The sequence below is a fragment of the Hylaeus anthracinus genome, unplaced genomic scaffold, assembly GCF_026225885.1.
Source record: "Hylaeus anthracinus isolate JK02 unplaced genomic scaffold, UHH_iyHylAnth1.0_haploid 3, whole genome shotgun sequence".
Lineage (NCBI taxonomy): Eukaryota > Metazoa > Arthropoda > Insecta > Hymenoptera > Colletidae > Hylaeus > Hylaeus anthracinus.
The window spans coordinates 7,299,629-7,323,941 of NW_026535284.1; the positions used below are offsets into that span (position 1 = coordinate 7,299,629).

The 24,313-nt window shown below is 39.7% G+C and overlaps 7 protein-coding genes across 22 annotated transcripts; 4 read left to right on the forward strand and 3 right to left on the reverse strand.

Moving 5' to 3' along the window:
- The first annotated feature begins 3 nt into the window (after positions 1–3).
- On the forward strand, positions 4–7,139 carry LOC128893850 (transmembrane protein 8B). 4 transcript variants are annotated; one of them, XM_054155118.1, is made up of 6 exons: positions 4–744; positions 2,835–3,095; positions 3,246–3,523; positions 3,606–4,235; positions 4,648–5,500; positions 5,568–7,139. In XM_054155118.1, the coding sequence occupies exons 2-6, from the start codon at positions 2,914–2,916 to the stop codon at positions 5,728–5,730; spliced, it is 2,106 nt and encodes a 701-aa protein (XP_054011093.1). In that variant the 5' UTR covers positions 4–744; positions 2,835–2,913; the 3' UTR covers positions 5,731–7,139. The 4 variants fall into 4 exon arrangements, with proteins under 4 accessions (XP_054011093.1, XP_054011092.1, XP_054011091.1 ...); XM_054155117.1 differs by having other exon boundaries at positions 4–740; XM_054155116.1 differs by having other exon boundaries at positions 100–1,519.
- A 145-nt stretch (positions 7,140–7,284) lies between these two features.
- Positions 7,285–8,717, reverse strand: LOC128893858 (uncharacterized). Its single transcript, XM_054155140.1, has 4 exons — positions 8,528–8,717; positions 8,182–8,368; positions 7,970–8,111; positions 7,285–7,842 (listed from the first exon to the last, which is right to left on the reverse strand). The coding sequence occupies exons 1-4, from the start codon at positions 8,611–8,613 to the stop codon at positions 7,436–7,438; spliced, it is 822 nt and encodes a 273-aa protein (XP_054011115.1). The 5' UTR covers positions 8,614–8,717; the 3' UTR covers positions 7,285–7,435.
- A 159-nt stretch (positions 8,718–8,876) lies between these two features.
- Positions 8,877–11,243, forward strand: LOC128893860 (uncharacterized). Of its 3 annotated transcripts, none has more exons than XM_054155143.1 (8): positions 8,877–9,012; positions 9,078–9,116; positions 9,380–9,459; positions 9,569–9,901; positions 10,004–10,188; positions 10,424–10,610; positions 10,694–10,865; positions 10,958–11,243. In XM_054155143.1, the coding sequence occupies exons 5-8, from the start codon at positions 10,015–10,017 to the stop codon at positions 11,112–11,114; spliced, it is 690 nt and encodes a 229-aa protein (XP_054011118.1). In that variant the 5' UTR covers positions 8,877–9,012; positions 9,078–9,116; positions 9,380–9,459; positions 9,569–9,901; positions 10,004–10,014; the 3' UTR covers positions 11,115–11,243. The 3 variants fall into 3 exon arrangements, with proteins under 3 accessions (XP_054011118.1, XP_054011119.1, XP_054011117.1); XM_054155144.1 differs by having other exon boundaries at positions 8,878–9,012; positions 9,082–9,116; XM_054155142.1 differs by having other exon boundaries at positions 8,979–9,116.
- Positions 10,878–17,219, reverse strand: LOC128893851 (L-asparaginase 1). Of its 7 annotated transcripts, none has more exons than XR_008461413.1 (10): positions 16,348–16,658; positions 14,978–15,206; positions 14,690–14,801; positions 14,443–14,557; positions 13,819–14,155; positions 12,841–13,155; positions 12,371–12,675; positions 12,126–12,299; positions 11,283–12,012; positions 10,878–11,227 (listed from the first exon to the last, which is right to left on the reverse strand). XR_008461413.1 is itself a non-coding variant. In XM_054155121.1 (10 exons), exons 3-10 carry the CDS (start codon positions 15,159–15,161, stop codon positions 11,644–11,646), a joined length of 1,911 nt encoding a protein of 636 aa, XP_054011096.1. In that variant the 5' UTR covers positions 15,162–15,206; positions 16,348–16,428; positions 17,093–17,148; the 3' UTR covers positions 11,387–11,643. The 7 variants fall into 7 exon arrangements, 5 of the variants coding, with proteins under 5 accessions (XP_054011096.1, XP_054011097.1, XP_054011099.1 ...); XR_008461412.1 differs by lacking the exon at positions 10,878–11,227 and having other exon boundaries at positions 11,312–11,452; positions 11,575–12,012; positions 16,348–16,657; XM_054155121.1 differs by lacking the exon at positions 10,878–11,227 and adding an exon at positions 17,093–17,148 and having other exon boundaries at positions 11,387–12,012; positions 16,348–16,428.
- Positions 17,220–17,238: 19 nt separating this feature from the next.
- Positions 17,239–18,273, forward strand: LOC128893863 (SAYSvFN domain-containing protein 1). Its single transcript, XM_054155146.1, has 2 exons — positions 17,239–17,727; positions 17,942–18,273. The coding sequence occupies exons 1-2, from the start codon at positions 17,563–17,565 to the stop codon at positions 18,263–18,265; spliced, it is 489 nt and encodes a 162-aa protein (XP_054011121.1). The 5' UTR covers positions 17,239–17,562; the 3' UTR covers positions 18,266–18,273.
- Positions 18,274–18,660: 387 nt separating this feature from the next.
- On the reverse strand, positions 18,661–23,399 carry LOC128893856 (uncharacterized). Of its 5 annotated transcripts, none has more exons than XM_054155134.1 (9): positions 21,301–21,682; positions 20,723–20,894; positions 20,137–20,542; positions 19,925–20,061; positions 19,627–19,854; positions 19,379–19,554; positions 19,109–19,301; positions 18,957–19,038; positions 18,661–18,869 (listed from the first exon to the last, which is right to left on the reverse strand). In XM_054155134.1, the coding sequence occupies exons 3-9, from the start codon at positions 20,412–20,414 to the stop codon at positions 18,668–18,670; spliced, it is 1,296 nt and encodes a 431-aa protein (XP_054011109.1). In that variant the 5' UTR covers positions 20,415–20,542; positions 20,723–20,894; positions 21,301–21,682; the 3' UTR covers positions 18,661–18,667. The 5 variants fall into 5 exon arrangements, with proteins under 5 accessions (XP_054011109.1, XP_054011110.1, XP_054011111.1 ...); XM_054155135.1 differs by having other exon boundaries at positions 20,137–20,610; XM_054155136.1 differs by having other exon boundaries at positions 20,675–20,894.
- LOC128893859 (uncharacterized) lies at positions 22,100–24,262 on the forward strand. The gene is made up of 6 exons (XM_054155141.1): positions 22,100–22,711; positions 22,793–22,963; positions 23,042–23,179; positions 23,254–23,421; positions 23,504–23,680; positions 23,739–24,262. The coding sequence occupies exons 2-6, from the start codon at positions 22,799–22,801 to the stop codon at positions 23,793–23,795; spliced, it is 705 nt and encodes a 234-aa protein (XP_054011116.1). The 5' UTR covers positions 22,100–22,711; positions 22,793–22,798; the 3' UTR covers positions 23,796–24,262.
- Positions 24,263–24,313: the final 51 nt, after the last annotated feature.

Sequence of the window (24,313 nt, forward strand, 5' to 3'; positions counted from 1 at the left end):
TTATTTTCAGGACCTTTTAGAAGAATGCTTCATGTTGAATAATAGACACAGAAATAAAGATACTTGTGGAGATTCTTTAGAAGAAGATAACGCTGACGGCGCCGAAAACGAAATTAATCATTTCCGCGCAGACATCCGCAAGGCCAGCGCGATTTAAAAGGCTTCTGGCGAGCGTGGTGCGCTCAGCTGATCGACCCACGTGCTGGGCTGCGCCGCGGCACCGCGACGCTTTGTCCTGATTCAGTATTAAACGTGCGGTTAAGAAGAAATCCTGAATCACACCCACTCCCTGTTACATTGTCTCTCTCTATCGCTCCCTCTATTTAATAGCACGAGTTCAGAACACGTCGAGCTATTTACACAGTGCTAACCGTTCGTTTCTGAACGCATTCGGTTGTGATCGTGGCGCGAATTTGTCCATGTAAGAGCGATCGATAAACACCTCCCGGGGATTTTCAGTCCGTCGGGCAGCCGCGAACGCGCTCTCTCACGTGAGACCGGGAATAGCTGTCAAAACGACCCACGTGTTCCTACGAGTTCTCAGTACGTGTACGCGCGTGTACAGTGAGAGACAGAAACCGTAACGCATCCGAGAGAACAAGACCATGACGTGCTCGCCAGATGAGGAGAACAATAGCGTTCAGTGAGATCCCAGCGTTGCGGGATAAACGGGTTGAACGCTTTGCGTCATACCGCGGTGAACTATTTATTAATCAAGAAATCACTCGGTGGAGTCGATAGTAAGTACATAGATAGAAACATCAAATGTTTCATACAGATGTTTTGTAGAACGTAATTACCCGTTGATGTAAACTTATCCTTAATAGCGAGCGGATGACGAATTAGAGTAAGTGCAAGCTTGCAGGCTTGCAGGCTTTTGTAGATAAGTAGACGGAGGGATCGTATTGCGGGTGAACTGACTGATGGGGGAGTGGGGGTGGAAGGGAGGGAGCCAATGATTGCGACAAATAGCAAAGTCAGTGAACCGAAGTCATGAGATGCGATGTAAAATGAACCGTATGCATTCATGTAACACCGCGTGACTAATCTTGTCGATGATCGGCCGACCGAAAGATACTGCGACCAGCGGATAGACTCGCTATAATAGCGAGGCTAGGGCTTGTACACGGTTCAACTATCGTTTCTTCCTAGACCCGTGACCGTAAATCGTCTCGCGAACCCTTTCAGGAGCTATTCATGCGTGCGTTGCGATACTGTCTCGGGGAAGCGTCAGTGTCGAACGGTAACTCTCAGAGTTCGCTCGACCAGCGGCGCGCACAACGCTCGTTCGACTGACATTATCGGAAATATTCGGCCGACGAGGGTCGCTAGGGCGGCTGGTGAAATTCCCGCGCTAACTTCGATTGGCCGACAAAGTTGCTGGAAAGTCGTGGCGAGCATCGGCTGAAACACTTGTTGCTGGACCGATACAGAGACATCTTGATAGCGAGGATTTCATCCTGCATTTATCCAACCCCCTCGAGATACTATTTGCTCTTCGTTGACTCTCAGAGTGGAGGTATAGAAAAAAAGCGATAGGATTATTTTGTAAATGAACAGAACAGAGATTTTGATTGTAAGGACACGTTGGAAACGTGAGATCAGAGGTTTAAAATTTATGTTAATCTAAATTCAATTGGTAAACAAGTATGGTAGTTTTAAATATAATTTGGATAGAGAACTAGCGAGAACACTGCGCGTAGTCTGATAATTTGCGCGTCTCTGTAGACTTACGAATCTAAACTGTCTCAGGCGAGCGTTAATCGAGCGTAAATGCACGTATCCGTGTACTGACGGCAGCGGAGTTAATGCGGCAATGATTCGAATACAATGTCTACTAAACCCTCGTAGGGAGGAAGTACTTTGCGTCTATCTAATAGCCTTACAAAAATATTATATTTTGATTATATCTATCATTAAGTAATTCTGTTAAGAATATCTTTCAAAAAAAAAAAAAAAAAAAGAAAAAACTGCGTTAAATTCTTGTAAGCATATACTTCTAGACAATGTCTAATATCAATATACAAAGTATCAAAGTATCTTCCTTTTTAAGAGGGAGTATTGGTATCATAATCTTATCGCAAAACACGATAATTAATCTGTGTTCCATTTCTGTAAACGAACTCGACGCACGTTATTGTTACTATTAGGGCATGCGTATAAATGCACGGTTAAGTGATTCTAATTGAAATACGATCACCGAATCGCCTGTACCAGCTGGGAGTACACCCATCTCCGTTCGCTGGCCAGCGATACGAATACATTATAAAGGAACCCGTTCAAACGATTCGTTAATCAACTATTCGAATCCGATTGGCGAGCGGTCACGTTATAGGAAATCGATTCTTTGCGTATTATTCAACAGCCCCGGCTCAACTGTCACGAGGCTACTAATTTATTTGGAATCGTTCAGTATGGAACTGTATCTCCTCTGTGACGTGTATTCCTTCGTCAACCGGAGAGGAACGAAACGTTACCGCGTGACCGTCCAAGCTCTGATAACGCGGTCAGATAAGCTATCGGTTCGTTCGGGGCACAGGAAGTGCGCGAATTAGCAATGGCATCTGACCTACTTGATTCATTTCCTCCTCGCGAATGATCGCGAATTGGAATATCACCTCGTTGACGGTGCCATGCTATCTCGATCTAATTCGCCTGTTATTGCGAAACCAATACCGCGTAATCGCGAGGAAATGATTAGGTTCGCTCTGACTCTACGTACAGCTTACCAGAGGCTATCCTTGATTTTTAACGTAACACACAGGGTATGAGATGTATCTGATTTATACGATTCGTTTTATATATAAATATTATATTCTTCTCTTTCTGTGCAGACGAGCTAAACAGAGGACTCTTTCTACCGAGTAACTAGAAGAGGTCACTTGTTATGTGGCGGATCGTAAGAGCTATAATATGCGGGACAGCGTATTAGTAATTTTATTAGCATGGATTCTCGCGATAGAACGTGGACTCTGCGGCAAACTCGAGCTGGTCGCTCAACGACCGAAGAACGTTCTCGAAGACTATTACGCCTACCGTCACATTTCCATCATCCACTTCAACGTACCAGACACCACTGTCGCGGCAGCATTCAAGTAAATAGTCCAATGGAACAGGACCCTGTGTATAATTAAACATACTAAACAATAGTAGAATAATATAATACCGCGTCTCTAGATCATGTGTTTTAAAACCTACAATAATATCTTAATGAGAAGATGTTAATGGCGAACCATGCGTTCCAGGTTCACTGTAAAAGAAAAGAAAACTGGAGGAATAGGTAAATGCTCCGCGCGGGACGTCTCCCTGTTTCTGAAGTCTGGCAGCCTGCCGTTCGTCCGTCCCGATGGCTCAAAGATAGCAGCCAAGCTCATGAAAGGGAGACGTCGATACTATTCTTTGAACATGGAGAGCGACGGCGAAGAGTACATGATCAGAATCGATGCACCTTCGCCTGGCGATTGGTACGCCATTGCGTTCCGATCCTGGTCCGACCCTGACAATGGGAAAATTACGCAAGAAGGTAATTCTTTACGTCAGCTATCTATATTATCCAAGCACCTACACATAATAGTGCAATATCATAACACGGTACTTTTCTTCAGGCCTTGGTGCTTCGTGCGACACGGTGCTGGACGCCGAGTTACTGCTGGAATCTGCGTCGATAGTGTCCCTGGTGGACCCAAAATCGAAGTACGAGGTGCAAATGAACGAGAGCGTGGATTCAGCCGTGATGCAGCTGCTGATCCCAGACGAATTCGTGGACTCCAGTCTGTCCCTGAAGTCGACCTGCGGCGAGGACTGCAAGATAGCGGTCCACGTCACCGCGGAAGACCATCTCGCTGGCGTGATCGTGAACACCACCAACGCTACCTTGTTCTTTAAACCTTACTCGGACGCTTTCCACTATGTAACTCTTCGTTTGCTCTCTGGAGAATCCTCGAACGTGTCCTTCCAATTGACCGAGACCCCCTCTGTCGATTCAGGGCAAATGAAATCTGTGAATCTCATGAGAAAGTCGCTACCAGACTTCTTCCTCTTCGATTACGAACATCTAATGGAGAATGGCACGAAACCATCTGCGTTCAATCTCACCGCAGACACCCTGTCCGTCCTTAGCTTCGAGATTGGTAGAGTGTACGACGTCGGTGGGACGCTGACTCTGGGCTTCAAACTTGTAGACGTCCAGGACAACGACAAGAAGACCGTCGTTGTGGCCGTGTGCATTTCTTTAGGTCAGCAGAATCTGTAAGACATGTCGAGGGGTTATTTAACACGTTGATCGCCACGTCACCCATATATGGGTGACAGTGCTTTTCACTGAAAAACGAAAACTATTCATTCTGAATGTTAAGTGTCATAGTAAATGAATTTAAATGAAATACTCGAATTTTGATGAAGTTACAGAACTAAATACCAAAATAAATGTTTCATTACGCAGTTTCCAAAAGTCTGTAAACAAAATGAAATCGCAGTAGAAATTTTCAAGAGTATTAGTCTGGCAGTGAACGTGTTAAGAGGGTAGACGAGAGTAGGATGAGGTAGCTGGGACAAATGAGAAGCTGTATGCCAGTGTAAAATAGGTTTTCTTTTATTCAAAAGGATGGAGAGAAGATCCCTTTAAATAACAAAATACCATTACTCCAGGTTACTACTCCAACATCACTGCCAGTGGAGGCTGCTTGCGCATGGACAGCACAACGCCAGCGGACATCTACGTGAACTCTACGGGACCAGCCGTCCTGCACGTCCCCTTTCCCGAGCCAGGCATCTGGCACGTGAGCTTGAGAGCGTTCTGCGTTGAGGAGAGTTGCAACTGTGTCGATAATTGCCTGAACGGCACTGGCTGCGACGATTGCGATTGCATGAGCCCCTGCGACGCGAGAATAGAGAGCCGCGTCTCTTCTTTGCCGTGCATAGAGGGTCGTTGCAACTCTCGTGGCAAGTGCATGCACTACATGAGCGGAGGATTCGTGTTCGCCGCGTGTCATTGTTCAGGAGCGTACCGAGGATTCGACTGCGCGGACGATACCTATGTTCTGGGGACCAGCGACGTGATCATCCGAGTGGTGCTGCTCACCTTCAGTAACCTCGCGTTCATCGGGTCTATCTACGTGGCTGTGCGTAGAGAATACTTCACGGAGGCGATCGTCTACGCCGCCGTGATGTTCTTCTCGACGTTCTATCACGCCTGCGAGGCTGGAGAGGACGTCTACAGCATTTGCATTATGAAATTGAGCGTTCTACAGTTCTGCGACTTCTTCAACGCTCTTCTGTCTATCTGGGTGACGCTGGTGGCGATGGCGTCGTTTGGACCGAAGCTCACCGCATTTTGTCAGATAGCTGGGGCTGTTATCCTCGCTATGAGCGCAGAGTTGGACCGTACCGCTCTCTGGGTGTTCCTTTTGCCCGCTGTTACAGGTTCTGCTTTGATCGGGCTTTCCTGGGGCGTCAGGTGCAAGAGGAGGGCCACTGTTCGTTATCCTTTGCGTCCTTATAGGTATATCCTGCTTTTATAAAGTATTGAATCAGTATACTTCATTAATTGTATTATTTCATGTTGACAGAAGTATTTATTTCCCGGCTGGACTTCTTCTAGTCTCCCTTGGTCTGGTCTGCTACGCGTTCCTACAGACGCGAAGCAATTACTACATTGTTCATAGCTTGTGGCACGTGTGCGTTGCTGTTGGAGTGGTGCTGCTCCTGCCGAAGCGGCAATACATGAAGTGATCGTTAGCGTAACAGATGAAAGTTGTAGAATGTAACAATTTTACCGGGAACCTCGTTGCCAAGTCGAAGGAAACACGTACAAAGAATATTCGTAGTGATCAACGGTGCTCTTAGGCGATCACGCAACGAATATTGTAGATATCAGAGATCTTATTCTTGTAAAACTTGAGAAATTTTCATAGATAGGAGGCCATTTGACGGTTGAATACATTCGAAGAGCAATACGAATCGAACAGCGACAACAAATACAGATTTATTCGAGATTCTAATGTACACCCTCGTTGTCGGCGGGTTCATGTAATTAGCGAACACCGTGTGTATCATTATATTGCAATTAAGATATATTTACCACACAACGAGAGCACTCAGATGATGTTTCACCCAAATGCTTAACGACTTGCATTCATCGAGTTTATTAATTGCAACTTAATTATATATTTTTTAACAATACGTTGCATGCATCTCGTCAAAGGTTAAAGAATTTCTGGAACAATACTTGTACATGCAGGGAATATCCGTGTATCTGTAACGCTTTACCGTATGTTGGATATAATTATAAATCTCTGATGGATTCGTTGTCTTCAGAATTAAGTTCCAGTTGGACTATCGGTGATCCAATGCTCCAGCTCGATATCAATTCTAGCGAATTGATTCCGTGTCTCTATGGAATCAAGTCCTTGCGCGTGGATATATATATACATATATACATACGCCTTCAAAGATCAATATATTTCTATACACCTCCTTTGGGAGCAGTAGCGACGTTGAAGTAGACTGTGCCTACTTCGTTCAAATACATTATAACGACAAACATATTATAACGTATACAGTAGTGGCCATAGAAGTTAGACTATCTTAAATATGTTAATATTTCTGATTGAACTCTCAACAGAGAAGTAACTGTGCTATTAGAAATATTCACATTAAAGCATATACAATTTATTACAATGAAACAAGTTAGTGTCGCACATGTATCCACATATTCGACTGTGTTTTTAATGGTACAATTTCTATGGCTGCCACTGCAGGTGATACGAACGCATGTACATACATATAGTGGAAGAGATTTGTGAAACAAACTAAATAAATTAAAGACAACGCTCGAGATGATAAAAACAGATCGAGTATTATATAAAAAGACAAGACTTCGCGTGTTTGTCCCGCAAAGGCGCCGAATAAACGTACGGACTAATAGATTGAACATCGTTGCACCATGTAATTACCTTGGGCAGTTTGTCTCAAGCAAGGACCGTGAAAAAAAAAAGAAAACGACTGTCCACATCTGAGAAAAGTAGTCACGACCGCACGCAAAAGTGCACAAAGTAACAACCCTGTCGTTTTAAGCGAGAGGAATTTCACTTTTCTTAGATCGCCTGCGTGTAAGACAACGAAATAAAGAGTTACACGGATGCCTGATTTTGCGAATTTGGCTTTAATACACGAATCGTCGAGAAGTTGCCTGCAACTATCGTCGCCTACGACTCTAGACTACGTCGCTCCATGGGGAGCTGGTCATTAATTGTTACAGTAAATCTATGAACTAAATTTAGTCGAGTAGAAATCACAATGTAGAGGAAACTTTAAATTTGACGAGGCTAATGCTAAACTGAGGCTTCAGTTGGCTTCTTCGAATCAGGCCTTAACAATCTGGCCTTCCTAATCTCCATTTTCATTTCATTTCGTTTCATTTCATTTACATTCTCAGTTACAATGATCCTGATACCGTGGGAGTTGTCGATGGCCCCGTGTTGATCGCAGCAACTGCAGTGATGACGTTCGACGCAAGGGACAGCATAGTCTCCATGGAGAAGCCGCAGTGCGGATAAGTCTTTGAACAGTTCCGACCATTCCTTCCAACTTCCACTGCCTCCTGTATCGCGGTCCCTTCCATGGCTGTGCGGAAGAACTGATTAGTCGTTATCGCGTCGAACATCTTGTCGAACGACGAGACCTCTTCCTCCTCGTTTAGCTGGTTGGCATCTCTTGTGGACGATGCTGCGTGTTGCGAGTAGGTGCACACCGCACGTTGCATGCAGGATGTGGAGTCTATACCGTGGCGAGCCAGGACGTCGTCCATTTTGGTTACTATGTGAGCCACGCCGTTCTCTTCACCTGGAGTGAAGATGTACAAATGTGAGTTCAAGGTTGAGTTAATTGAGTTAATAAAACTTGGAGGGAATTTTTGTTGGAAGTAATTTACATTTCTATAATGCTTGTTTAGAGAAGGCGAAGGACTTACTTCTTGCATAGTGACCATAAGTGCCAGAGAGGACATACAGCAGCTTAGGTATGATCAGGATGGAGCCTACTCCAATGATAGCACCTAGCAGCAAGCCTCCCAGATCTATTTTCGCAGGCGCGTAAGTCGTTGCTCCGTACCCCTGTGGCAATTTTTATAGCAAGTAAACTTTGATCTTACGCGATTCAGAATGGATAAGAATGGCTACTCACACTGCCTGTGCTGCCGATATTCGTGAAACCAAATCTAGGTTCTTGAGAGCGGTCCGCAATGTCGTTGGCATCCGTATCATCGCGTTTTGTCGGTATCTCGCTTTGTGGATCCACTTGGGAAGGCATGGCTATCTGGTCGTGGGACTGTCGACTCTTCTCCATGTAGATCATGGAACTTGGAACGAACCTAAAAACTCGTTATTATCATTGTTCATGTTGGGAGAAGATTAAATTGATCTTGAAGTGGTCTTCAAGGGAAGGAAATAGAGTAGGTATTAATTTAACAAATGTTTCCCTTTCACAGTCATAATTCTACATATCAACTGAACTTAAATACTAATCTTACCCTCCATCATCTAGTTTAGGATTGCCTCTGACAACCACCGTTGAAGATAGCAGCAAAAGAGCAAGGTTCTGGAGATTTCGCGACATCTGGAAAAAGAAAAAGGTCACGTCTTGTAAGATACACACTACAGAGTATTTTAAAAAAGGGATGAATAAGTAAAGGAAAAATTACATTTCGTTTCAGAAGGGCCCACTTAAGCGTACCTTGCAGTGGCAAGGATAAGAAAATGGATGAATGTTTGAGGGAGCGTCGTTAGGATCGGTTACGAAGAAACTGCACGACATGAACGTGATCCTTGGAATATATAGCGATACACCTACTCTCCCTGTCGTCGTCACGACACGACGAACCGTGGACATAATTGGGCCCAGTGGTTTCGCTTTCGTTGTTAGATTTTCATAGGACGTTATCACGGTGCGTGACTCGTTCGTCTCTCCTGAGGGAGCATGAGGACGTCCATTGTCGCCGCATTGTTCTCGTAGCTGGTAAACATGTGTACCCACTTTGAAATACTTAATTCACCTTTCGCAATGACACTGTTTGTTGACAGGTAGAAAGATCTCTTCCTAGATCTTCAATGGTCACTGAGGTGAGTCGCTTTCTGGTGTGAAGAGTTTTCCAGAAGGGCCTTTAGAATCTTCTTTTCTATTCAAATACAAGTGGTACGAAATCCATCTAATTCTTTTATTTTAAATGAAAGCACAAGTTGTACTTGAGCAGGATGATGCCCTTTAACTGTTACAATCTTCAAGCTATCTTTTGGAAAACTGTATTATGAATGCATGAAAAACATGAAAACCTCTAGAAACTGGAATACCTTGAGTTCGTTAAACTGAGGAATTTGTTCTGCAGGTTGCCCTGGAAAATTCACGAAAGCCAATTTCCCCTCGTGTGCGTGCATCAACAAAAGTGGCATAGGAGTGGATAGACAAGTAAATTAAAAAATGATTCCAATATTCTCATTCAATTGTACCTTATTCGTCCATTGATTCTCACGCCAAATTCCAACGTCACCTGTATCTAAATTGATTGAAATTTCAGGAGGACCTCTCTTATATGACTATGGCTCTCTTACTGGTGAAAATAATATGGGTGCAAGCAAATGCAATTACGACACATGGAATTGTAAGCGCGAACCTACGAGGTTTTTAGCCGTGACGACGACTGGCTGGCATAATCGCCGCGGCGAATGCTTAGTTTCGCGACAGTAATTTGACCAGAAATCTCTCTTAGGTTCGTTAATTTCGCTCGAGGAAATTTCCTATTTGTCGAGGGTAGGCTAGCGCCCGTACAAAAACTGGCGACGGGTTCAAGGATTCGTCACACGTAGTTTTGCGCTCGCCTGCAATTAGTCGATTCAACACCTGCGTAAACGTAAGTCTTGTCAACGTTTCAATAACGTTTAAACTATTCCTCGCCGATTTTTAAAGGAGACTTCTGAACCTTGTGACGACGTTATTTTATTTTATATTTCAGGGATATAAATTATGGCGACGGTAGAAGTGACCACTTTGTTCTTTCTCTCCATGCTGCTCACTACTAAAGCAACTAATCTCAACTCTGATGTAAACTCCAAGGCTTCAAGGACTCACAGTAAAACATTTAATCATAGTCCAAAAGGTGGACTGATCTCCTTTAACTCTGAGCAAGAAAAGCTTCGCGTAAGTTCTATTCGGATATGTACTCTATCTAAAGGTTTCTATGAAGATGTTGAGTTTCCCCACCAATCAAAATTATTTCTTTTCTAAAGAGGGTTCTTTATTCAGAATAAAATTTCAACTCTGATTCGTATAAAAATTGGTAAAACTCATCTTCTCAAGCTGAATAAACTCGAGTTTTGTTGGCGAGCAACTCGAGGTCAACTCGAGCCAAGATCTTTCCTTCGAAATCTTTCAGATCGACTGGGCCGTGACTATCCCCTTCATCTCGATACCTCTAAATCACAGGATTGGAGATCATGGGGAAGTTCTGCCACTGCTCGACGTTAACACTAAAGCTCTCGGATTCGTTGGCCTCTTGACCACCATCTTCAGCATTGCTACGCCTCTGTTTTCAAAGAACCACCACCCTCAGCTAAACTATCGTAAGTAGAGGAAGAAAGCATTTATTTAGTTTAACTCTTGTAAATAACTGTGAAAATTTATACTCTTTTCTATGGACTTACAGGCTCAGAAGATAACCAGCAATGGTCACAAATAAAGAACTCCCTCAATGAGATGGTTTTTGGTAACAACTATGTGGCACCCTGTTTGCAACGCGTAGTTTGCTCTATCGTTTCAGTAGCAGCGCACAGGGAAAGCCCAACGAGTATGGACAAGATAATCGATGGTTTATCAAGGCAAGATTTTAATAAAATTACTTTTATTTTAACCAGATGGAGTTTCTAATACATGTTCTGATGTTTGATGTTTTGTTTATTTCGTATTACAGTCATGAGTGGTTCAAGGACGTAACAAATGGCACCATCATCCAAAACGCTGTGAACGTGGGACGAAAAGGAAACCGCGATTGCGCTCATGTTTATAAAGATTGTCTGATTACTCCCAAACTTCTCAAGACCATGATGAGCGAATTGGGAATCGTGTGAGTGAATCTATCTGAATAATACACACCAAAACTCTTACACAACATGCTATTTGGAGCAAAATTTTAATATTCGAGTATCCTCGTTATATTTTTGTATTGTTATGTATGAATAAACTAGAAAGAGAATATATTTTGCACAAGAATGTAGTTTCTTCCTTTACCTACTCACGTAAAATAGTCTTTAAATTTATCGATAAGCCATATCATAGAAGAGTTTATAGTTAATGTTGCTCTAGGAAATACATTATTATAGTAGCGTAAGCGTGACGTGGAACGCCGTCGCATGATTCAGATATAATTATAGTTGTACAGACTTTCACTTTTCAACGACACCATGATCTAGAAAAAATTTGTCATCAAGAGGGATTAATTCAAGGCTGGTGCATGTATAGTAAGTATATAAATTAGAAAATAAATAAGGATTAATCGATTGTCAATCGATAAAAAGATAATTTATATACCATAGACAACATTGCAGTCATACTTTGATAGTTCATAATTTTTCACATCATACTTTCACATTTGTACTTTCATCTAGTAATTTTGACCGCGACACTCGGTGCAGGGTTCGGTGGGTCTGGAAGCGAAAGCATCAACTCCGCTTGTGTGGAACCAGCCGCTTTGGCGAGGTCGTACGGCGTCAAACCCATCTTGTCATAGCAAGTCGTCTCTACGCCATAATCCAACAGGAACTTAAGAGCTTGCACGTTATTATGCAATGCAGCAAAGTGCAACGGTGTCCTTCCAGAGAAGTCCTTCTGCGAGAGGTCAGCGTTTGCCAAATAAAACGATGTCAGTCGTTTCACATTTCCTACAGCCGCTGCAGCGCAAATTTTCTCGCCTATCAGATATGCGCTTCCATGCAGGTGAGCTCCACATTGAAGTAATACTTTGATAATCTAGAAATTTTAAATATCGATTTATTATTTATATAATAAATATATTCTGAGTGTTTGATAGGACATCGGTAGGAGTCTAATTTGGAAAGATTATTTAACAGAATAATATTTACCTCGTGATGATCATATTCTATGGCATCAGTGAGCACAGTACGATCAAATCTATCTTTGATATGGACATTCGCACCCATTCTCAGAAGACACTGCACGACGTTCAAATCTCCTTCACAGCAGGCAATGTGTAACGCAGTGCGACCATCAGCATTTCTTTGAGAAATGTCTGCTCCCTGAAATAAAAAAAAGATCATAATTCAGAAGCCGAAGCGCCTCTGTTCGATCAAATTGAATCTCCACTTACATATCCTTTTAAAGATTCGAGTTTTACGACGTCGCGCGCTAGGACAGCGGCGTTCAACATAGCAGGAAAGAGAATGGTGCCCAATTCCTGAAACTCTGCAGTCGAGGAGATCCTCAGGGACCTAGCAACCGCCTCCACCAGGTCTAGATCTTGGAGCTGAGGTGGTCGTCCCGCAGTTAACTCTCCGCAGAGATTCGTCTGCATCATTTGCCGTTTCATTTCAGTGTCCCATTCCTTTTTTGATAACACGTACGACAGTTTGGTGAGGGCAGCCTCTGGCGTCATATCACAACCAGATATCACACCTGCATATTACGTACATCTTGAGACACGTGCCATAAATCGTCATTTATCTACTGGAAATAGACTGGAATAGGTTACATACATATGGCAAACGCTGAGTGTTTGAATTTTAAAAGAGATCAACCTGAGCAATCTGAACAGTTGCAATTTGAAGATATATACCGTACCAGCATCTTCGAGCTGCTTCCCAGGTTCGTACATTCCCGAGACGCAGCCCGTCGAGCACTGCGTTATGTTAATTATGATCACCCCGCGTTTCGCAGCCTTCCGTAGTTCTTCCATTATATCCTCCCTATTCGTAGGTATGTTTCCTGCCCCGTAAGATTGCAACACGACACCTTCGATAGTAGGTTGCAAAAACGCCTTCACCAGATCCGTGGTTATGCTTGGGAAAATGCGGAGCAGCCCAACATTCCTGTTCAGGACTGCGTGCACGTGGAACTTCTCCAATGTACAAGAGCGAAAAATTGCTCGATAATCCACTGAAAATACATATACTATATATTGAAATATAAAATATATGTTATACATACAATATATATATAAATATATAAATACTAATATGTAATAATATATAATATAATAATATATAAATAAATCTACAATATATGAATATTGAAATATATATTATGTATTGAAAATATATATATTAGGTTGTCCTAAAAGTTTCTTTCGTTTTATTAATAATTAATTCCTACACAATATTGTATGTTTTAAGTTATATTACAAAATTGTGTACAATTCATTTCGCTCCATTACTGTTACAGCATCAATGTCTAAAAAATTAGATTGTCTATTTATATAAACACTGCCACATAAAATACTTGAATGCAACTCACGAAAGAAACTTTTAGGACAACCTAATATATATAACGTAGATCTATTTGCTCCTGAGTCAAAGCTGTTGCAGTCATTCAGGCGCAACCTTCTGTGCATGACAATTTTTTTACAGAACATCAAGACTGCCCCCTGAACGAATGCATCTGTTTGCTCCTGTGTCGAGATGGTTGCAGTCATTCAGGGGCAATCTTCACATGCACAAATCTACGAAGATTTTCCCCTGCGTGAATGCAACCCGTCTTGCTTAAAAGATAAAACGCTCCATGCAGAGCAAAATAACATCAATCAAACTAATAAAAATCAACCTTCGATCTTAATGTTAGCTTTCGCCAGCGGTGGAAAGTTAGGGGAGTCGAACGCCTCGAAAGACGTAGCAGAGACTTTGCTAGTCCTGTTGCCTCTCAACAAGTTCGTTCCAAAGAACACGCACACTTCTGGTATGTTGTAATTCGCGGCTATCACCAGGGAAGAAAGGAAGTTGTCCAAACCATCGCTCCTGGTGTCGAAAATCGGCACCTGAGAGCCGGTTAATATCACTATCTTGCCCAGATTCTCGAGCATGAACGACAGAGCGGACGCTGTGTAGCTGAGCGTATCCGTTCCGTGGAGCACGACGAATCCGTCGAAGTGTTCATAAGATTGCTGAAATAATGTAGGTTTTAAATCAACTTTCATTTATAAATAAGCATCGATTACGCTACAATTTATTAAACATCCAACGGTCAAATGATAACCGCCAAACGAGATGTAAACATACTGTAGATAGAATCAGTCTAAATTCTGATGAAATCCATGCTATTATTCATGAGAACATTAATGTTAATTCTTAATTAAGAACGTGACAAGATAGAGTATCGAACACCTACAACAATGTTGACCTATGATTTCCAAGGTCTGCAATAATGATTTGGGTAGCATCGAAACTATACCTTAATATCATTAGCGATACGGATCCAGTCGTCCATGGTCATATTACTAGAGTCGCACAGCAGTGAGTACTCCAACACGCTGTAAACGACTCGTCGGCTGTCCGTGGCGGTCATCCTAGCGATAAGAAACGTTTTAGAGGCACGCTTAGGCACGTCACGCAATTGTAATATTTATCTTATCAGTACCGCCGATTTTCCCCAGCGTTTCGCTGAGAATCATCAGCTCTAATGATATCTACACACTTACGGAAGCACCAGGGGTCCCATGCTTCCAAACCGCTTCTCAGCGTACTCGCGGTCGTGCATGTGAGGATAGTTCCGCAGGTTCTTCACGAACGCGTTCGCCTTGGGCACAAGAACTAGAACAAAACAATATAGAGCTTAGAAATTGTTGATTATAGAACATATTAGAACTTGGGGCAGACTTTGGTTCCAAGCGACATTCAGTAATTGATATTGTTTTCTTTATTTAATACAAGAATGGTTACTGACTAACACATAGAGAATAAACAGGAAGTTTGTAATTCTATTGTACCTCCATGTTCATTCCTAATCATTCCAATAGTCCCGCCAGTGTACAGGACCAACACTCGGCCATCCTTGCCGCTCTCGCTGGCCAGATGACCGGAACTATGGTTCTTCGTCAGTTCCATGCCTCCTCCTTCATTGTTGAAGACGTGATTCTCCTTGTTTATGGTTCTTACAGGTGATAAGGACATGCTGCCTCGCCACGTGTCCACGGCTGAGTATTATCTCCAGGTGTTCTGTTAAGAATAATCGGTTATACAATTTATTTCGAGTACGGATTAGACGCTCGAGCCGCAGACGCGCGCTTTCCAAACGAACGTCTACATGTGTGTTTGGAAGAGGTGGTTATGGAAGCAACCACCGCGAGACCTAGATACATATACGGATTTTATAGACAATGGCGTAGAACTCGCGGAATTGTTTCAGACCTCTAGGGTCAAACGTTAGATTAAACATTTTTTTAACGCCACTGCGCGACGAATACTTTCACGAGTCAAATATGGCGAGTCTAAAAGAGGGGGGGAACTGAACTATACAATAATAAACTTCGCAGAGATAACGTTTCTAATACTGTTTTCTATTTTAAACGACGATCGATGGGTAACGCTATCACAGAAATATTCAACGTACTTTTTGTACGATACTTTTAGTACAGTGCAATGTTGTAGACAAATACAGGGTGTCCCAAAAATGTTGTACCTAGGAGTTCTTTATGTCGAGAAATAAAAAATAGGTGAGTCGAGGAAGTTTGGATGTTTAATTATCTAATCTAATATTAATTAAGGTGCTTTAGATTCTAAGGCTTGGAGTAGCTTTTATCTTCGCGGAGGAACTTTCCCAACCTTGAAAGGGGTGGTTCAGGATATGATTTGAAACAACTTTTTCTATAGCGAAAATGTTGTACGAGACTTCGTTGAGGAGATAATAATGAAAAACTCCGGATCAATCAGAGCGCGCGTATGCCAATGGAACGGCCGCGGTAGGCGTGGTCTACGCGCTAGGCGGCCGCGCTCATACACTACCGCGGGCACCCCAACGGTATCCGCGCTCTCTGATTGGTCAGTGTTTTCCGTTAATATCTTCATAACGAAGCCTCGGACAACATTTTCGCTAATGAAAAAATTGTTTCAAATCACCTCCCGAACCACCCCTTTCAAGATATTACAACGTTTTTGGGACACCCTGTATATACAGAGTGGAGGTGATTTGAAACAACTTTTTCGTTAGCGAAAATGTTGTACGAGACTTCGTTGAGGAAATAATAATGAAAAACTCCGGACCAACCAGAGCGCGAGTATGCCTTTGGAGCGCTCTGATTGGTCGGGGTTTTCTGTTAATATCTCCTCAACAAAGTAACTCCTAAACTAATGTAAACACCTGTGATAGACCTATCCTTGGTAGGTAACGCGTCGCTCTTCAAATAAATCGGGAACGTCGAAGTGTTGAGTCACGCGAGAACTATAATAGAATTATTTGAAACTATAATAGACTCGATGATGTTGAGGAATTTTACAATCCCTGGAAGCTCGAATGTTTAAAACACACGAGGGATTGGATTTCTCTGAACTCCGTTACAACTCTAAGCTGTTGTGTCAGAGAGATTAGCAAGTATTATGTAAATGCGAGGAATTATCTAGTATAAAGGTTCTGATGCAACTTGTCGCGCATTTTCCTGGAATTATGGATATCTAAAAAAAAATATATGTATATATATATATATACATGTCGAATTGAGTAACCTCCTTCTTTTCGAAGTCGGTTACAAAATACTTCGCTGAAGATAAATAAACAAATTTTAGATACGTACAAGTAACCAGCGTCGCAGATTTTGATTATGACGGGATAAGTAATTATTTAACACGATTAATAGACGAAGCGTTAACGAAGCGCACGTATAAATTCGATCTAACGCTGTTAACAGACATAGTTATTAATAGATGATGTCACAGGAAGAATGATTAAACACCTGTGCTAGAAAGCATCACTGTGAATAATGTGCACACGTATGGTACACATTTAGAAAGTTTCTCCCCGAAGATAAGCTACTCCAAGCCTTAGAATCTAAAGCACCTTAATTAATATTAGATTAGATAATTAAAACATCCAAACTTTCTCGACTCACCTATTTCTTATTTCTCGACATGAAGAACTCCAAACTCAACAACGCTCCACTAAACGCGTTGCACTTTTAAATTTCTATCGATCACTGAATCTATCTATTTATCGACCGCGTGTGTTCCTTCCTTTATCGTCGGTAAATAAAATTTTGTATACAATGTTCCTTCAACTATTAACTCCTGACAATATATATCAATATTTCCTTGTTTCATCCATGCACACGTGTTTCACGATTTAAATTTGTATTTGTAACGGTTTCGATTGATATTTTTTTTTTTGCTTAACTTTCTCGCACGTGACAAGCACCCACATACAATCACATACAATACGTTCTAAGTACATTTAACGACCAATCGTTTTGCAAAATGAGCGTTGCTTATTGAAACGAATCGCCAATCTTCGTTAGTCGCTTAAACGTGACTGAACGCGACTGTCAGTGAGAAAATTAACCAAAATTAACGCTCGCGTTTCGTTATGCACGAGACGGATATAAAAGAGAAACTTGATGCTTATAGACGTAGGAGACGAAGAGAAGAGATGACAAATTCTATTAAGAATGCGATACAAAATGTCTTACCGTGGAATAGTGGTAAGTTTGTCGAGGAACAGCTGCTGCCAGCGTCGCCAGATGATGCCGAGGTAAGGTTACCTTGCAACGTTTCCAGTGTGCATGTTTTGTTTTGACAGCAGTATGACACTTGCACTTCGTGTGTACATACATTATGAACCAAACAATAAGTTAATGACTGCCTTGTAACAACCTTGTGGCCACGAGCACAAACAAAATCTTAAACGATATTTACTACAAAATGTATACAGAAGTACGGTATGATTAAGAATTGGAAGCTTGCAGGATATCCAGGACAACGAAAGCATCTCTTCAGAGGATAGTGTAGACCATTCGCAATATACAGTGCTAAGGAAAGTAATAAAACTACTCTACTTCCTTCTGTGGACAACATTATACGTAATTGCAATTAAATTTGAGTTTGGACTGGTATACCTTACCTTATCTGCATTAATATTTATTTGGTTGAATACTCATACCAGACCTAAACAAGTAGGGGAACTTAGCGCATATTCGGTTTTCAATCCTGATTGCAAAGCTATCGAAGGAACGCTCGATGCTTCGCAGTTTGAGAGAGAAATAAGATACGGTATAGGAGGCATGAATTAGGATACATCGTGCAAGTATTACACTCGTATTATTTGTTACAATTAGAGGTAATACATGTTTTGTACTTGTATGCATCTGAATATGTGGCTACATGATTTATAATAAGTGAATAAGAAATAGAAACTCCTGAATGTACAGTTAATTATATGGTAAAAGTGTTAAAAAAGTATGTTGGTATACAAGAAATGTTTTAGAGGTAATTGATTACCAGTACCCGGAGATGGGTAAATTTTATTTTTAAATAATGAATAAAAGTTTTTATTCATTTAACAACTGTGGTAGCAACAGAATTGGATAAATTATATTTCCAATTCATGAATACATATTTTATAATTCTGCTGTTATCACAGTTGGTTCGAGAGAAATATTTGTACCTAAGTATTTTGTACTATTGCATTTACATTATTTATTTTGTAACAGTTCGACGGCTGTTTCGTAACATTTTACTATCTCGTTAAGGCGTGTTGAGATTACATTGAAAGGCTCATGATCTAATTTAAAAAACTCTACCCAGTCGGTTCTCGATCGTTGGTTCGTATCTGAGCAGAGAAGAGCTCTATCTAAATCCATCATCAAATCGTTTAATATCCTTGTATCGAGTAGACTACAACAGAAGTTAGATTTTGTATGCTTCCAAAATGTTAAACTATGTAAACATAACGATATAATGTATCATACAAAAATTACATACGTAATGCTATCGATTGCATCGATCATTCCATTTAAAATCTTTATGTTAAACAATAATCTGACCGAGATCTCTTGTATTTTATCTAAAAAAAGGAAAAATACAATTTTATTCAGTAAACTAAAACTTGACTTGTTTACATTCATTCCAAGTACCTTTGTTTATCAAAAATTGACTACTATCTATCAACTCCAATGCCTTGGAAACAGTTTCGTTGAAATAGCGAGGATTCCATTTCATGATTAAGCATTCCGATAGCCTCCAAATGGTTTGACTAAGTATCTGAGCTAAAATTATTTTACGCAGTTGTCTTTCATGATTGTTTTCGTGGAAGGTGACGCTGTTGTTCTAGATTTACAAAAAAGCAATCTCCAACTTTACAAGAAACCATTGCATTAACATTTATGCATGTTATTGTTACTTACGATGAACGACAATTCTGCATGCGGTATACCTATTGCGAGGCGACGTGTATTATTAAAAGACGTTTTCGAAGGTATCAATTGGTTATTATGAGAACGTATATTCTTTACAGTGCTGGCAGCTTTAAAGACCACGGATTTTACTACATCTGACCCTGACGCAGTAAAGGGACCTCTGCCTATAATGAATTCAAATATACGAAAGACTAACAATCTTTTTTTCCTTGTTACACAGATGAATGTGCACAAACCTTGCAAAATTCGTTGATGTACAATAACGTAAGCCATGATCCTAGAGCGCAAGAAAATGTTCCTGGTCACAATTTCTAAACAAGGATCCGATGAGCCCATAATTAAGCAAAAAATAAGGGATCGACGAGGTCTCCAACCGTATTCTCTCTGGATCTTACTCATCTTCTTTGCCAGTTCCAAAGCAATACCAACACCTTCCCCACTAGCTGACACAACAACATACCTATCTAAACATTTAAGAGTGAGTGAAACTTTACAACCGATAGACTTAAAGCTACATTGTAGAATTTAAATCACCAGGTTCTCTGGACCCTCGAGCATTTGCAACGATGCACGATGGATGTACCACGACCTTCTGAATGAACGACAAATTCGACAGGATTCCGTGTGCTCGACGTACATCGTCTTCGCTCGAATTGAAGGACTCCCAGTTCCTGGATTTCATAAACATTTAAATATAAGTACAAGGATGGTTTTCATTTTTAGATTAAAATAGAACGACTACGAACATTTCAAAGTCTTCGTCGAGGTTCGACCTGTCCAATTGCTCCAGGAGGAGATGTTGAAGGTACTCGGTGCTCTCGAGGCCATTTCCCGCCAACTCGAGGCGTTTCCTTTCCGCATGGGATTCTATGATCCTTTGCGTGGAGAAACGGCCCAGCAAGAAGCCACAGAGAATACAAATAAAACCAACGGAAAAGATAAACGAAAAACACATACGTTTCGTCACGAACTCGCTCGACTCGCCGAATCCTCGAGCCATTTGAAAGCTGAGAACCCTTTGCATCTTTGACGATCTTAGATATGTACTCTTACAATGAATTAATTAATTGACACAAAACGTGAGTTGCGTTAGCGGTTCATCGTTAAACAATAACAGAGGCTCTTTTCTTCCTCAAAAGAAGCAATCTCCAACTGAAAGAGATATTGAAGAGGAATAAAGTCACTGACCTTTTGAAGGAGGAATAAAAGAGATACCGCAACTATAAAATTGACAATAGATCTCAGTTAGAAAAATTCGTTATTATATAGATATTTGGAAGCTACCGAATTTTTAGATATTGATATTTGAATACACAGGTATTAATTAATTACTTCCACTCAGATAAGTAAATTAGCGGTACTAAGAGTGCAGATCACGTGGAGTTCGTTTTAAAGTCAAGCACACGAATGGAATCCTTCCAGTTTCGGGTTGGCCAGTTGCTTTAAAACTGCGTGAGACTAGGCTGGTATATTTGTCAGTCGTCGTCGGATTTCCACCTCTTTCCTGGCACGTCGATTATTGTTATATGTATCGCCCGATAGCATGTGCAAACAAAATTGACAATAGTCAAAAGTTGCGTTTATATGCAGAGGATATACATATACATATATTTTTATATTGCATGTAATAGTATTCATTTTAGTTTTTAATCATAGAGTATTTAGCGTGTCGTAAAGGGTGTGGTAGGATAATAAGATAGAAATCGAAACTTTAGAATAAAATATTTTCCTACGAATCTTTGCTTTCGAAAAGATAGACCGAAGATGTAGAATTAAATATTTTCCCGCGAGTGCTTGTTTTTGAAAAAATCCGTTTTGAAAATTCATGGGGACTCGCGTGTACTCGCTGTTAACACACACACACACACACACGGGTGCATATAAATGTCAGACATTTTGAACGAAATTACCTTTCCTTGACTTCTACCCTATGTATTTCACGTTAAAAATAATGAAATGCCTTTATGTAAATATTGACAATTTTTAATCATCCAAGATTGTTTCCAGTGGTAATATTTGCATGTATTCAATTAACTGAAGTATAAATTAGATAATTGTTTTATTAAGGAAACTAATAGAAGTATAATAAATACCACATAAATGATATTTATAACTGTAACACCATGCTCGCTGCGTCGCGTCGACCAACTTATTTCAGTCAATAATACGGTGACGGTGTTTCGTTTATAAATAGTTTTCAATGTATTACGTGCACGTGCAAGGTTATTTAACTATAGATGTGTTGTTTCAATCTCAAAATACAGAAAAACCACATATGCAAAGATGTTCTTTCCCCATATCATTTATGTGGTATTTATTATACTTCTATTAGTTTCCTTAATAAAACAATTATCTAATTTATACTTCAGTTAATTGAATACATGCAAATATTTCCACTGGAAACAATCTTGGATGATTAAAAATTGTCAGCATTTACATAAAGCCATTTCATTTAACGAAAAAAATATTTCGATACATCTAAAGCTTGCATTTAAATTTATTTGTTTATTTCGTGCATTTCGTTGTTCAATGTTATGATGTTCGTGATTGATATTCTTTAAATATTCGAAACAACGACTTTTCACTAACTATATCTCTCCTTTACGGAAAGCAGTAAAGAAGAAACCTCGTATAGTCTATTTATAGATTTTTTATTATTAGAATCTCTGTAAAATAAACTTTTGTAATAATTCGAAGTGAATGATCGATACTGTTCTCAGAATGGAACAAAGCGTGTAAGCTTAAACCAAAGAAGTAAAAATAAATTTTTAAAAGATTCCCTCCGCGGAAATATCGTTTTGCAACGTTTAAAAGTGCCTATAAAACTCCGTTTATTCTTTATTATGTATTAACATGTGTTGTGTAACACAATATGTGTATATACATATTAGTGGAAGTAAACAAAATTCTTGTACATAAAACGAAGAAATTAACATTCAGAGATTTAACTAATCGACAATAAACTATTATGGATCTTATCTTTTAGAACGAGAGGTTCTTTGTGTCCTCTTTTGTCCAGAAATAAATGTTTACATATACTATTCTGTAACACTGGAATTATAAACAACGATATACATATACAAATACATTGGTGTATGTTAATTCTTTTCGACTAGAAACAATCAGCTGTTCCAATATCCCTAAAGGACAAAATGAAATATTTCCTAGTTTATATCTTGCATTTGACCTGTCTAAACTTCCCATGAAGCTTCTTCCGGTTTTCTTTACTTCTTGTTTTATTGCTTTGTTACACTTTGTTATTTGGCCAAGTAACACGTGGCCACATTCGTCGACTCTTGATCTATAATATCTTGATCAGAGGTGACTTAGTGACTATCGTTTTATTTTTCGTCGTACGTCTGTTAATTAAGAATTCATCGTGTCATTCGACGAATTATTCAGGTTACAATGGAAATAGTAAATCCGATAGTAACGTGTCCTTATGAAGAAACGCATCGAATTCGCAAGAGCAAGCTACCTTACCACCTGAAAGCATGTGGTGAAAAGAATCATTCTACAAAATCGCATTGTCCATTCGACACAACTCACATAATTGATACTGTTAATTACGAGGTACGGAAAAGTCATTATGTAAAATATATATAAAAATAGAAAGTGGATATTTGAAAATTATAATTAAGAAAATTGTAGGCTCATGTCGCAAACTGTGCCAGTAGTGGAAACATACAAAATTATTTATTTGGATTTGACCCACCGCAAAGCTTAGGAACAGTACCTTTGGAAACGGTTTCATGTCTATCCGCACCTGTAATGAAACATTGGAATGAGGTTTCGCTCAGTAGTTATTATTTTATACTGTTTTTGAATATGTAATTATTATTACGTATTGTTTTATATCTAAGAAATATGTAGAAACATACGATCCTTGGAAGAATACAGAGAACAAAAAGGTCATACGATATATAATAGGATCGCGGTCAGAGAAAAGACAATTTAGATTAGCTGAGCGTAAAAGAAGACAGGCTCTTGATAAAGGAGACATAGGTAGTCCGAGCCTAATAAAATCTTTGGTATGTTTCATCTTATATTTATTAAATAATAATATCCTTAGTAATTCTACAAGTATATATTGGTTTCTGTTTTCATTCTCAGAAACATAAGTTGCCAATGGACTATGTGGATATTTCACAACTTATTAATAGTATGAGACGATTATATTTGGAAGATTTCGATATTTTATTGAAAAGTATCGATATTAGTAAATTGTTTATAAGTGAAAAGAGCCGTTCTTTAAATAAAGAAAATTGTATGTCAGAAGTCATTGAAAAGGTAATAGATGTTATATATATATAAACAGAAATATTTAATATTGTATTAAATATTGTAGGCATTGGTGCAACAATTTCAAAAACTAATGGTCCTTTGTTTGAATAAGATTCACTAATAAAAAAGGAAACAAGGATCGTGATGCATAATAACAGTATTAGTACTTTGCATTTGTTAATTTAATTTGTGTTGCCATAAACTAAACTTAAATCAAAGTTAGAACATCATGGCAGCAGTAGGAATGAGCCTTTATATACCTTTGGTATATATTATAATTTTGCTGGTTTCATTAAGATATAATATTTTCATTATTTGTTATTTTTATTCGAATTAAGCAAATGCATGATATTACTAAAAAGAGAACAAAGAAATATGTATTTTTGTATGTAAACGATCCTTAAGATATTTTTATAAAAATTTACTATTTTGATTACAATGCTTTCTAGTTACTTTATGTTTCTTTTACTATTGTGAAAACAATCCGCATGTGCGTGACAAATCCGTGATGTAAGTACACGTAAAGTACAAATATTTAATGTGTACAGTTTATACAATTTATAATACATTTTTATATTGAATATATTACTTTGTTTGTATTTAACTTATGTGTGATAAGTCCCATTAGTTCGTGGACCA